The 13,602-nt window shown below is 39.8% G+C and overlaps 1 protein-coding gene across 1 annotated transcript in view; it reads right to left on the bottom strand.

Moving 5' to 3' along the window:
• Positions 1-5,587, bottom strand: part of HnRNP-K (Heterogeneous nuclear ribonucleoprotein K) — a 52,304-nt gene extending 46,717 nt beyond the window's left edge. Inside the window, exon 1 of the mRNA XM_089590474.1 lies at positions 5,495-5,587. Coding sequence (XP_089446600.1) covers positions 5,495-5,498 — 4 coding nt within the window. The 5' untranslated portion in view covers positions 5,499-5,587. The remainder of the gene's footprint in view (positions 1-5,494) is intronic.
• Between the last annotated feature and the right edge of the window lie 8,015 nt (positions 5,588-13,602).

Genomic DNA, 13,602 nt, shown 5'->3' on the forward strand with positions numbered 1-13,602 from the left:
GAGAATAATCGATAATAGTTACCGAACACGCGTGCGTGCAACTGCTGTGATAATAGTCGTGCGCTTTACACACACACACACACACACACACACACACACACACACACACACACACACACACACGTATTTCTCTTGCTCTTGAATAATTTACATCGTCCTGATGATGAGGACGATAATGTGCAGGCTTGGCTCTCGTATTATTCTCTCTAATACCTCGAACGATTACCTACTCTTCCTGCGGCTCTGGCTATCGTTTCGTTTTATCGAAGTGCACCCACTGCTAAGCGTGACTTCTTTCTTTTGTTTGGCAAGTCCCGCGAAAAAAGCGCTCGTGCGCTGATCGATTGTTTCGCTATCGCGGGTCACGTTTGATATCAACGATGGGTTTTCACAAACGGCAAAATATTTGACAATGTTTTCATTGAACAATTTATATGTCTTGGGATGAAAAACATTATTTTGTTAATGGAGCGAATTATTCGGTAAAGTATGCTTATACGAACATCTCGTTTTGATGGTGACTACGTAACTACCGAAAAAGAATTTTATTACGAGCCCATACTTTTTTCCGGGTTTTTGCAGTTATCACGTGGAATACATTTTTTAACAGCTTTACTCAGACATGAGATCATATATTCCTCGTCTCATCTAATTTTCATCCACAACAATTCAAGCTTTGTGAACAAATACTATATACATCTAAAGATGCAAATATACTGTCTTAAGTAGACGAAAGTACTTTGTAGAACCGGAAAAGCGTCAAGTAGTTCTCAAAGCCATACAATTTTGGTACAGTGTATGAAGTTACATACCCGAGCAAGTGTGCAAGAGAGATAGAATTGGCAATTATTATTTTCCACGTACACCACACTCTATACACAGCAACCTCGGTGACGATTGATTTTGGCAGTGTTCGACGTTAACAGCATATTCTCCCGACTGATACGCTGGTGCATGGTGTTGTACCACTACGATCATATAACCACAGAATCGACGATTCTCCAAAAAATATCGAATTACTTCTCTCAAAGTGTACTTAACTCCTGACATGAGGCAATTTCTTATCTTCTTCAATTTCGCACGGCCAAGTGTATTTTCTGTAAATGAAGGTAGAGAGAAAACAGGAAAATTCAATCACCAACGCAAATAGGCATTAGCCCATTTCGTACGAGTGACAGGCCCGACTTGTACGCGTGTCACATTCCGTACACCCAAGTGTTGGCGTATACAATGGCGATAGTACACAATGTGCAGCTGATTAGAGAGATATATAGAGACACGATCGTTCGGACTGATGGAGCTCGCTAAAATCAAGGAATGAGCTTGTACAATGGCCGTATAGCCTGTAATTTCATTGTGATTCGGAAACGGCATTCAATTGCGCGAGGCGCGATGGTATATGATAATTTGTACGCGCGTTATTAGGTTTGGGTGGTCGTTGTTGCGGTCATCCCGTGGATTGACACCACTTTCATCTGGACTGAAATTTGAGGTTGCGTGTATAGGCGCGCCACTGATGATTGAAAAAGGCTGCCGTGATAGGTGATTATCAGGTCCACGGATGGCGCTAATGAATACTGTGATTTTATTATTTGATGTTACGCGCAGTTATTTATACCGATTGCAGTGTTGTGGACTAAGTATACTGCGTATACTTATTCGTTCGTATGATACAAACTTTTGCTGCCAACCTCCTTTTTTCATGTTCTGAATAATGACAGATAAAACAAAAATGACGCTATGTACTACTTAATTTCGTCCACTTTATGATTCACACTTGTTAATTTAATGCTCTACATACGTGAAAATGATAAAAGTGCAATGCCTCTTAATTATGTGAAATATCTTTATTGCACCGTAACAATGGATTGATAGTACCATCACGTGTTCCCTGAGCAAATTTTATCACCAAGAGTAGACTTCCATCACGTCACATCACGAAAATAACCGGATTGTTGAATTTAATGGCACTCAAGAAGTTGCGGGATGATTTCACTACTCGACTATATGTGTATGGGTACTTGGAAAAAAAAGTAAGTTTGAAATCCTGTTACCCGAGCTCTCTCGGCACACTCTAATCCAACCACAAACTCAATCATTGGATTAAATGTCCATTAGTTGTTATAATAATCTTTTAACTTATTAATAGCACATAGAAGCTTGTAATGCATCAAAAAAATTTAAACTTGGGTCTTTTAAAAAATTCGTTGATCCTTTCAGAGCAAATAAAAAAGGATGTATGCATACAATCAATAGCACTACCTGACAAAAAGACGTGTTAAGCAGGTGTGCCGTATGACAAAATGTAATGTTGCATAGTAACAGAAAAAATAGCGAGCCACAGAAATGTCATTGTACGCTTGTGGGTGATTGAAAACTAGGTTGACGAGTCGAGCGAAACTACGTTATTGATCGTCACGATATGCGACGCCGGCCACGAATTGTATCTCTACATGACGTGTATACCATCAGTAGCAACTGCACGTGACCGTCTTTTGAAAACCTCAAAATGTTAGACTAGTGACTACTGCGGAGATCTTATGAAGAGATTCTAAGGATTTTCACAAAGAATGCCACAATGGGGGGTAAAAAGGATTTTTTGGTTTCGACGAGTCAATGCAATGGTTACGTTTGATTGTCAAATTATACCAGGAGAGATTCTTAAAGGTCGGCAGATTCTTGCAACATATGTCACATGGATGCTCTGTATAATTTATAAAGGTTCTTCAATGACTTTAAAATTACACAAACCCTTCATACAATTTGAGCGAGCTATGATATATCTGGCATCTATAGACTTGCATATTAATTTGTGTTTATTGAAAAACTTTTAAAAACACTACCCGTTGCTTCACCATGTATAACGAAATTGAAAAAAAGAAAGAAAAGTGTTTAATCCGATGGTCAAGTCTTAAATAAACGCAACATGCGCACCTGAGTAACGTAATGTTTGCAGGGAAAAAACACTTAAATCTACTTTCACTCGAATCAATCCAACGGAATAACGCAGGAGGGCGTCAATCCAAAAGTGGAGTGGATTAATAAAAATTCATCGGTACTTCCAATTGAAAACAACCAATTACCAGTCAATCGAGTAAAAAAGAAAAAAGACTGAGACGCGAAAACGAATCACTCACTGTACTTCAATGAAAAAACAAACGACTTGGAGCCTCCTCTCTTTCCATCAGTGGCGAAAAAGTAGAAGAAGCGATCGGAAGCTCCGCCGATATCGATTTTTCTCTTTCCAATAATTGACCCTACGCCACTCGTACAGCTCTTCTGACGGTGCCACCTCGCCAAAGACTGGAAATAATAATTTTGTTGTACTAAATGGCGCGCATATATACAACGCGATGGGGCCGGATATAACTAACTTTGGCCGATGCAAGTAACGAGTGGAGTTTGACGGAAACACCTCCACCCTTTTCCCTTATATATTGACGCCGACTCGGCACTACAGGACTTCATGTTCACGCGTGTAATGGGGGAAACCATGTTTCTCTCTCTCTCTCTCTCTAGTGTGGTCTTTTAATGACTTGCTCTCGTTCTCGCGCGAATTTTCATTTCACTCGCAAGGTACGTCATTACTTGGAGCGTTTTCCGTTTCCTTCCTCCAAGCGGACGTACTTATGAGTTTGGATGGTAATGAAAAAGTTCCGTGGCCAGTGGTGCTAATTTCAGTACTTCCGCGTAATCTAATCGTAGTAAAAAGAAAGAACGAGTACAGCAATGGATGCATCGAAAAGTCGTGCTCGACATGAAGGGAAACCAATTCAACAAAGCAAACAAACACACCTGGTGTGCACAATCTCTGGGAAAACATTTCAAAGCGTAGGCTTTCGTGTGGCAATAGTCGTGGCAGGACGTGATTTGTCGACTCGCGAAAATGGAAGGCTGCTCATTATGCTGGACATGGCTTTGGTCGGTCGGATGTGGGGTTGTGGTTTCATCGAAGTTCATGTCGAGAGAAATTTTCAATCCCAACAGCCGATGTTTTGGAAAACCATACTTTTCGACGGTCGTGTATTGCCGCACCAAGGATGAGGAGTTGTAGCTGTTCCCTCGAGCAACTTTGGCCAAATGTTTGCTCGTATCCTCGTTCGAACGTCAAGTGTGCAAAAGAAAATGACCCGGTGGCCTTTGAAACAGAACTCTCGATTACATAGTTTGTGGGCAATGCAAATGGAATCATGCAGAACACGTCTCGTTACAAGGTATACACGCCAAAATTGAAAGTCCTCACTGTGCGTGTTGATTTGGTGGGACGTGATTTTTCAACAATAAATGTTACAAAGTACTTTTGGCGCGTTATGAAACCACAACGAGACTCGCGGTTAATTTTACACGTGCGGTGTGTGGTAAGCTTCCACCATCAAAATCAGCATTGTTTCCGCTATCTAAAACTTTATTACAAAGCAACAGTTATAGACGAATTTAATTGAACTTCGAGTATAAAAAAAAAAACGACAGCCTTTTGCGCGTATGTACGCTGGTACGAAAAGTCGCACTTTGTCGCGAGCACGTCTCTTTAATAAGTCAACGCTCTAGCGCTTACCTCCGACTCGAGTTGTTCATTCGAGAAAAGGGGAGGGCGGGAGAAGGAAAGAATAAAAAGTAAAACAAGGCTTGTGCATACGTCATGTATGGGTGGAGAACAGAATGTACAGACTATGAAGTTTGATTAAAAGAAAAAGGAGGCGAATCTCGCGTATGGAGGAAAAGGGCACGTTTGATGTTGGCCGAGTCACTGGTTTTATTAATTCCGGCGGAAAGGTAGTCCTTTTCATCCCTTTGCGAATGGAACAATCAAACTGCGCAGGTATTTTTCCAAGTCGATGCCTTTGCACTGAAATTTAAATTGTGTGATGGATTTTCCTACTTTTTTTTTTTTAATGAGTTGGATTAAATCTTCGTTTCCTTGATAGAAAATTTGAAATCTTATTTAGTAGAAGGAAAAGTCACTAATTGTGTTTAAAATCATGGCAATTCTCAATTTTTCATATACACTATACTTTGTATTGAAGTTTTCATTTTTTGATGAAAACAAATCTGCACCAACTTTTTTGTACTAAACAGTAAATCACACCTCAAAGGCCTTTAATAGACAAACCCCAAATAATACAAGGACAATTTTGCATATCCCTATTGTACAATTGAGATCCACCAAATCGACTGTCCCCTATCTTGTCAAGTGGACAAAAATTTGTCATCGGTATTATATTATGTTGAAATTGTTGAGAAATAACGAAAAATAAAAATAATTCATCACATTCTCCACTTTGTGTGGACACAAAACCTCTTTGGTCCGATGGAAGGAACAGGTGCATTTCAGCCCAACACAAAAAGGGAGCTGAAAAGCAATCGCAAGTCACTCACCGGTCACCAAACCAGACTCCGGCACTCGCGGTAAACAAAGAAATCATATATATCACACACACCCAAGTACACAACAAGAGCGCGAGCCAAAAAAAATGTTAAAATCTTGGCAACGAACCCATTTTCAGCTGCAGACGCGGGACACGACAACACGGTGCAACAAAAAAAAAAAAAAAGAAAAAAAAGAAAAAAAAGAAATGACAATAAATGATACAGTGGAAACCAACAGCACGAAGGAATGACGCTCAGCTCGTCGCAACGTTGCTGCACCGACTGCGGCTTCGCTGCTGCGCGGGAGAGAGCTCCATCCTCTTTCTCTCTATTTTTCAGCTAGCGTAGCGAAGAGAGCCTCGATGCACACAGCGACGGTGGACTCTTCTCTCCTCCGCTCGCGGTTTTCCTTTCTTGTGCGCGCGCGGACCGAGGGAGGGAAGAGAGGTCGTTGCATTCCAGGTCCCCCGCCTGATGCCTGCATCCATGGCTGCTGCTGGTGCGTATAGTTGCGGACTAGGGAGCGCGGGAGGCTGGAGGAAGAGAAGACGAAGGAGAGAAGGGCGAAGTCACAGTGCTGCAGCTGCTGGAAATTTAAATAGTTTTGAACGGCCGAGCGCTCGAAATATACCCAGGAGGGGTGAGCTTTTGCTTTTGATTGACTTTTTTCGCCACGAATAGAGAAACTGGACGCCACGAGGCCAAGCGGCTATGTTCTCCTCTTGTCTCTCTGCTCCTGTTCGCTGGTATATCATGCACCGAATGGTAGAAGGGGAGAGAATCGCGAGATCGGAGGATCAGGGGGACGGAAGGATGTGCAGCCTTGAAAATGTGAATACATATATATGCACATGCATGAACGTAACGACTTTGCTGGATACACCGAGATACACTCGGGGTACACACACACACACACATTTACAATTGTTTGAGATGACGAATTTGGAACAATTAATTTACGAATGGAAAGTTGTTTCACATAAATTTTATAAAATGGCAATATGAGCACGTGGAGGTGTTCATTCGTAATAATATTAAGATTTCTTGATTTTCAATTGATTTCGTTGATGAGGATTTAGATTGTTTGACGACGGACCAAATAGAATCTGCATACGGGATCTAGAAGCAGGAGTCAGCAGAAAGAAACCCTTGGATTTTTGTCACAGATAATAAAACATTGTATTGAAAAGTGGGTATTGACGTGGGTATTATAAATAAATAAAATAAAATAAAATAAAAAGTAAGAACAAACACCCACCAGCAAAGAATACCTGAGATGCAAAATAAGTAAAACTAGCCAGGTTGGCGAGAGTGTGTTTGGAAAAAAGCAAAAAACAAAAGAGGAAGAGATCTACAGGAGAGTGGAGAGAAAAAAAAATAGTATAAGCAGAGAGGCATGACGATAGGCGAAGGGGAAGATGAAGAATCGTGAGAAGAGTGCGCGCACGGCGTGCTTAGGACGCGGCGGATCATCCTACTTTTTCTCTTGAGCTGGTATCGCTGTATACCTACACCTCTGCTATGTACGGACTGCTCGCGGCTGGGGCTAATGTCCTGCTACTGCATCTAGGCCATCGGCTTTATGTACCTCATACTCATGCGGTTTTTTCTACTTTTCTTACCACCGCTGTCTATCCATCATTTTCTGGTACGGCTTTGCTCGTCCTCTAAAATGTATATACATATTTGTGTGCATATCTTTGTGAAGAAGGGATCGTCTTTGGAAGTCTTTATTAAAGTTTGGAAATTTTTTAAGGATTGGTCAAACACTGCGTCAAGGAATATTGCTCAAGTTTGATGCTCTCGGCGAAAAGAGAAGGAAAGGAGGTAAATCGATTCGATAACTTTGATGGGGCTCTTTGCGAGAATGTCGCTGCCGATGGTGCAGCAATTATTATTATTTTTTTTTTTTCTTCTCCTCTTTTCTTTCCCTAACTTGGTACGCGCGTTTGCGCTCCGCGGCAAATTACAATGGAATGAATTACGAAAGAAGTAGGCCGTCGAGCAGCACGTACCTCCGTCCGAGTTTTTCATCTCGCGTGGCTGTCTGCTCTAGAGAATATGATGCGATTGCGAAGCAGGAGAGTAAAGCGAGCCAGAAAACTCGTTTTCGCCGAGTCGATTACGACAAACGCGTGACCCGAAATATCGAGCACTAAGATGCTTTTTGTGATCCGAAGATGATCGAACTAGAGCCCTTTTTTTAATAAGCATCGTGTGCATCGTGTGAATTTGAAAACAGAAAGCCTCACCTTCTCTTTTGTAAGATCAAATTGAGATGGAATTTGTTTTTAAAAAATTCTTTAATTCAAAACAATGATTTGTTTGAGGTAGTTGTTTGCCAACATGTAGGTCAATCACATACCTACAGATACATAAGGTTGAGTTTACATAATCGATCGACATAAGTGAACGACGTAACAAAATAAGAGGGACAGAAATAATGAGATTGAAAATCTAAAGACATGGGTCTGTAATACAAGTTGTAAACATATAGGACGTCCGCATTTATTAGTAGAGTTTGTACTTCTTAAGTAAAACAAAATGCATTTATTTCAAAATTTTTTTTTTTTTCAATCTATAAGGCAGAAATTTTTGAAAAACGTTTCCTCCCCCTCAGAAATATATTTCATACTTTTTTACACAACCGTACCTGAATATACGATAACTTAAAATAATAATAATAATAATAATAATAATAATAATAATAATAATAATAATAATAATAATAATAATAATAATAATAATAGTAATGTGACTATTTAGTGTTTGCACCGTGGTGTTTAAATAAGTCGTGGATAAATTAATGGAGTAGGAATTGTGCACACACGTGCTTTGATCTCGAAGTGTCAGTAGTCTTGGTGTTGATTATGCAAAATTTATTCTTCCACAGTAATAATAAGTTTAAATGAAAAGTAAACAAATGATGGTGAGTTTACGTGCACACATGAACCATTTGTGCAATTTTCAATGAAGTAACTGGCACATATTCATTCACGCTCTTACAGAGGCTATCCTCACAATCCCGGTGTAATATATTATCCTTAACCTTGCCCGGAGCTCAGATGTCTTCTTGTACGAGGTAAACGAGATAACAAAACCTCTATGTACGCGCGGGAAAACAAAGCCAAGACACCCACGGCGAGAAAAATGCTTTATAAATACACGTGCATGCGTATAGAATAGGTGTATTACTCACCGGTTTCAATGTCGCTGACGACTGGTATAATATGTGAAAAGCGAGCGTTGCTTGCTTTCACCGCTCACCGTGGTATAGCCGACTCCCGTAGATGGCAGCGTGTCCTGCACAAACTACACAGAGAGCCTTCAGTTAATACATTTTAGTATCTTTCATATGTGGCATTATCTTCAATTTTATGGTCAAATTTTCAACTAGTTTCAACTAAGCTTGAGAGAAAAGAGAGTGAGACTTGAAAATTGTCTCTTTTGTAAGGGGCCAATGTTATTTGAGTGCTGAGGAAACAAAAGGCTTTGAAGAAGTCAATGAAGTTTGGGAGACTTTTGGAGAAAAATATGATCAAGAGTATGGTCGATACTTGAGAAAATTTTTAAAAAGAGCATAGTCGGTATGCCTTTGATCAAAGGGGAACCGAGCAAACTATCGTTGTTTAACATGGCTCTAGTGGACTTATGTAATTTCAATATCGGAAGTCATAAAACAATTTTTAATAGAAACGAAACATCGTTGCCGAAAACCAAGGAGACAAATTTGAAATCTTCAGTTTCGAATGATGTGTCAACATTGTATCTCATCGAATAAGATAACATAATTTATAACAAAATTTGTTTCTGTTACAAATGTTTTTTTCATAAGTACCTTTTTTTCAGATAATTATTTTGAATAGTATCATGTACAATATCAGTATATTATTGTTCTCTTGCATCCAAATTTATATATAAAATTTAACGCTAAAAACGTACACGTCTCTTCACACCACTGCTACAGCTAAATTTACAGTTGGTAAAAAAAAAAGTGAACATTCGGTTTTATCAAGCATAACCTCTTCTCTGCCCACGCCCACTAAATAGATATATTCACACGAATGTTTCATTGATTTAAGCACATTACCAATCATTACTTTAAACAAAATTTTTTTAAATCAATATGCTTTTTATGAAGACAACTTTTATTTTATTTTAAGCCACACGTTATCCTTGGAGTCACGTATTCGCTTCGTGCGTCAATTTGAAACAATGCCACCTGCAGGGGAAAAGATGTGAATCCTAAATAACAAGAATACACAGCATATGATAGACAATGGTAGATTACAAGTGTTTATTTTAACAATAATAAATATTTAACAACTAAAATAAGTTTTTTCAGTCCCAAGTAGCATGTTAATAGCAAACAAAACTTTCTTTTTTAATTTCATAAAAAAAAGTAAATTTCTAGTATAAAATGAATATAACGTATGAGTGAGCATAATGAATATTACTTTTTAATGTGCTGAAGTAATGTTAATGTGTTAAAAGTACTTAACGAAATAAATTGATATTCGAGAAAAATCGCAATACTTACTGAAAAAATACAACCATGAGAGAAAAAATTTTTTTTTCATCAAGGTACTATAAAATAGGTATTTTTCGACTTAAAAATGTACTCAACAGCCAAAAAAATTACATCAGTTGTTAAATATATATTGCTGTTAAAATAAACGCTTGTAACATATCATTGTCCATAAGATTCTGTGTATTCTTGTAAGTTAGCATCGACAGCTTTTTCCCTGCAGGTGGCGTTGTTTCAAATTTCTGCACGAAGCGAATAAACCTCTTTTTGAACTAATTGCTCGGGTGTTCGCCTTGGCGCGCGGGAAAAGAGCGACAAAGGGAAGGGGAGAGGGCGAGGGTACCACGGAATTCTGATTCTCTCGACGACGGAACTCTGGAGCACGCTTGGCACGTCAATTGAACATTTTTGCGATGCCTCGTATTTTTGTGAGTGTTGACGACTTTCGCGAACCAATAAATTATATGTATATCCCGGACGACAATTGGCCCGCGTTATGAGTACGGGGACGAAAGAGAAAAAAAAAAAAAATTTACAAACATCGAATGGAAATCACCGCGAAGGAAAATAACAAGGTTCGCTAAAAACGTCGCTGGAAGTGAAGTCGAGAAAAACAAGAAAAAAATTAGGGAGGGGGGGTTGCAAACCGCACCGAGCACTCAATCCTTTGGCACTGGCGCACAAAGCTTCTTCCACGCGCTGCAGGCCTTTAACCTCCTCGCCCCCCCCATTTTTTTTCCCTTCACCCACTCTCGGCAACAAAAGTCCATCACAGAGACAGAGAGGCAGGCACAGCAATAAAGTAAAAAAGAAGCGAATACTGTAGACACAGAGGGGTTGGTAGAAGAGAAAAAAAAAATATAATAATAAAGTGAAAAGACGCGGGGGAAATTATTCACCGTATTCGACTTCTTTCATCAAAGTAAGAAGATGAAAAGCAAGAAGGGTAAGAGGTCAGTGTTTCAGTCAATGACTGCGCAGATCGTACCCCCCTGAAAACTATGTGTCATGCGTGCGCATGACTGTATATTAACGAAAGAGTTCTCAAACACACGCTGGATTTATAACTTTGACTTCTATGAGGGAAAAAAAAAGAGTTACCTTTCCAGCGTAGCATAAAAACGCGCACTGCACCTTTGTAGCACTTACGTATACATATGTATGCGAACTGAAAATATACCCACCCACTGTACGCACGACTACTTTCTGTTTGTTTTGCAGTAAAACAACACACGCGCGCGTCAGAATGGGTCACACAAACACACAGAATAAACACTGATCGCACCGAGGGACGTACACGTGGACCTGCACTAAATCGTGTAGGACGACGAGGAGGTGGGAGCTTAATTGATGTCCAAAGTGACAGAGCGCACACGACGACGACGACGACGACGGTAATAACAGTTGGTACGGCGACACAAGCTCCGTTGAGGCGTGCGCGCGAGTGTCCGGAGTGTCGCTGCTGATGCTGAGGAATCAAGAAAGGCGAAAATAGCTGGGTAAAATAGGGGGGGGGGAGGAACATGTACCGTCACTGCTGCTTCTGCGAGTCAGAGGGGAAAGTATATATTATATGGAAGAGGCAAGTGTGCGAGTACAAGGTACATGCGTGTTTTACGCTGCGTAAAGAATATGCTAGTACGTCCTTTCTCTCTCTTTCTCTTCTTTTATGACAGATTGAAGTTTAAAAAAATGCACGTATATGGACGTGGGCGGATGAGCGGCGGCGGTGAAATTGAATTTTCGAGGGAAATGAAAAACACGTAGACGACGCAGCGAAAATGAGGTAAGATTTTCCGAGAAACACCAGGTGTGGAATTCAGGACGTGCCACTTGCTAACGAGCTCGATCTTGAAGTAAGTATGGGGGGTTTTCTTTTCCAAATTGTTGTAAAATTATGTTACCGAGCAATGTGAGATTACTTCAATATTGAAATTACGGAAAATAGTTTTGGCCCAGAACAAGTGTTTTCAATGATCAGATGAATTAACAGCATAGACGTAATAATAATAAACGTGTCGATAAAATTAAAATATTTAATTAAACTTTCGTAAATTCATACGGTAAATCAACAAAGTGAGAATTTGACATGGACGTGTACTGTAAAGTAATTGATCATTTTGCCATGTGAGTGGAATATTTGAAAAATACATGTCTATTATGTTAGCACAGCCGCATCATAAGGACACACACAACTGAACTAAAATACACTCCCATAATTTGTTGTATTAAAAGCTCACTCAAGTTCAATAATTGACGCCTTCAATAGCAATCAATATTATCAAGCCAGGGTATCCATTGTTTCTCGAAAACGGCTACAGCAACAAAATATGCTTTTGGGCAACTGATTAGCAACAAAATTAAGGTGTGTATAGTTTTTTTGGTCTTTCATGATGTGTAGGTTGAACCTTATACCACACAGACATACACACACGCACACACACCAGAGAGAGAGAGCGAACATGCACACACACATATGGAAGATAGTAGAGATGACTGAGATGGTGCGAATCAGGTAAAACTAGCTTGAAAGTCCGTCTGCTTGTCTCTCATTCTCTCTGGGGAAATAACTAGCAATTTCGGACGGGGAGAATGGAAGAACGGCTCGTGAAAAAGAGACACAAGGGACGCCGATGAGCCTGAAGCCGATGGAGAGTTGTCTGACGGCGGAAGATTTTTTTTGCTCTCGTTAGAGCACACACATACACTGAAATAAGGTATCCAGCAGAAAAGCAATGGTGTAAGCGTTCGAATCTTGTTACCTGCAAGCACGCTCACGACTTTTTCCGATGAGATTCCGAGCAAAAAACTTTCTTTTTTTTTCTCCGACTCCGGAAATTACATCAAGCACGTGTACAAGAACGTACCCTCGATAGGATCATTGGAATCAGTTCAAATCTCCTATCGCACGATGTACTGAAAATTGAGTCGACGAGATTTGAAAATGTGTTTTTCTACTTGCTCGTAATCGGATTTTTTTCTCCTATATTATTGAATGTTTGAATTGTGTTTTCATTTTCAAGTTAGATTATAAGCACGAATTCCAAGGAAAGTTCAACTTTAGTTTCGATAAATGAAAACGTTCGATTCCACGCTTTGACAACTTTGATACCAGCTCAAAATCATTGATCAATAAATTTGTGGCTAAATAAAGATCACCAATAAAAACTGTATTCCAAAAAACATTGTTTAAAAGAAAAGATAAACAAGCATTTTTGTGTATGTCCAAGTATCGAACGCACGCGCGTTCGATCCCACACTCTCACCAATGTATTCCAGAATTTTATGACTTTAGAACTCTACCGCGTGTTTTAACTGGTAGATTTAAAACTCACGCAAAAAGTGACTTTATTTCAGTGCTGCTGATCCTGCGCTTGATTGCGTAACAAATAGCCGCTCATAAAGTCGCGAGGAAAACGCTGGAGAAATATTCCCTCTCACTAAGGATGACTAACGAGGAGGCTGAAAATTAATATGGTATTCAACGCACAGATATATTCTGAATTCCGCGGTACATAACGTGAAAATGGCACACTTATACAGCTTTTCACTCACCAAACAGATAATCGTAGCTATTTCGTTTTTCAACGAGACAAACGGTCCGTGGCTTCACCTCCACCTCATCGCACCGTCTCGTAATCGTCAGTCTACCTACGCTACGCACTGGATACAATTATATAACGTGTATACCACCCGATGATGTTGAG

Source organism: Copidosoma floridanum, unplaced genomic scaffold, assembly GCF_036245765.1.
Source record: "Copidosoma floridanum isolate Cflo_tuat_1 unplaced genomic scaffold, Cflo_Japanese_pri ptg000012l, whole genome shotgun sequence".
NCBI classification, from domain to species: domain Eukaryota; kingdom Metazoa; phylum Arthropoda; class Insecta; order Hymenoptera; family Encyrtidae; genus Copidosoma; species Copidosoma floridanum.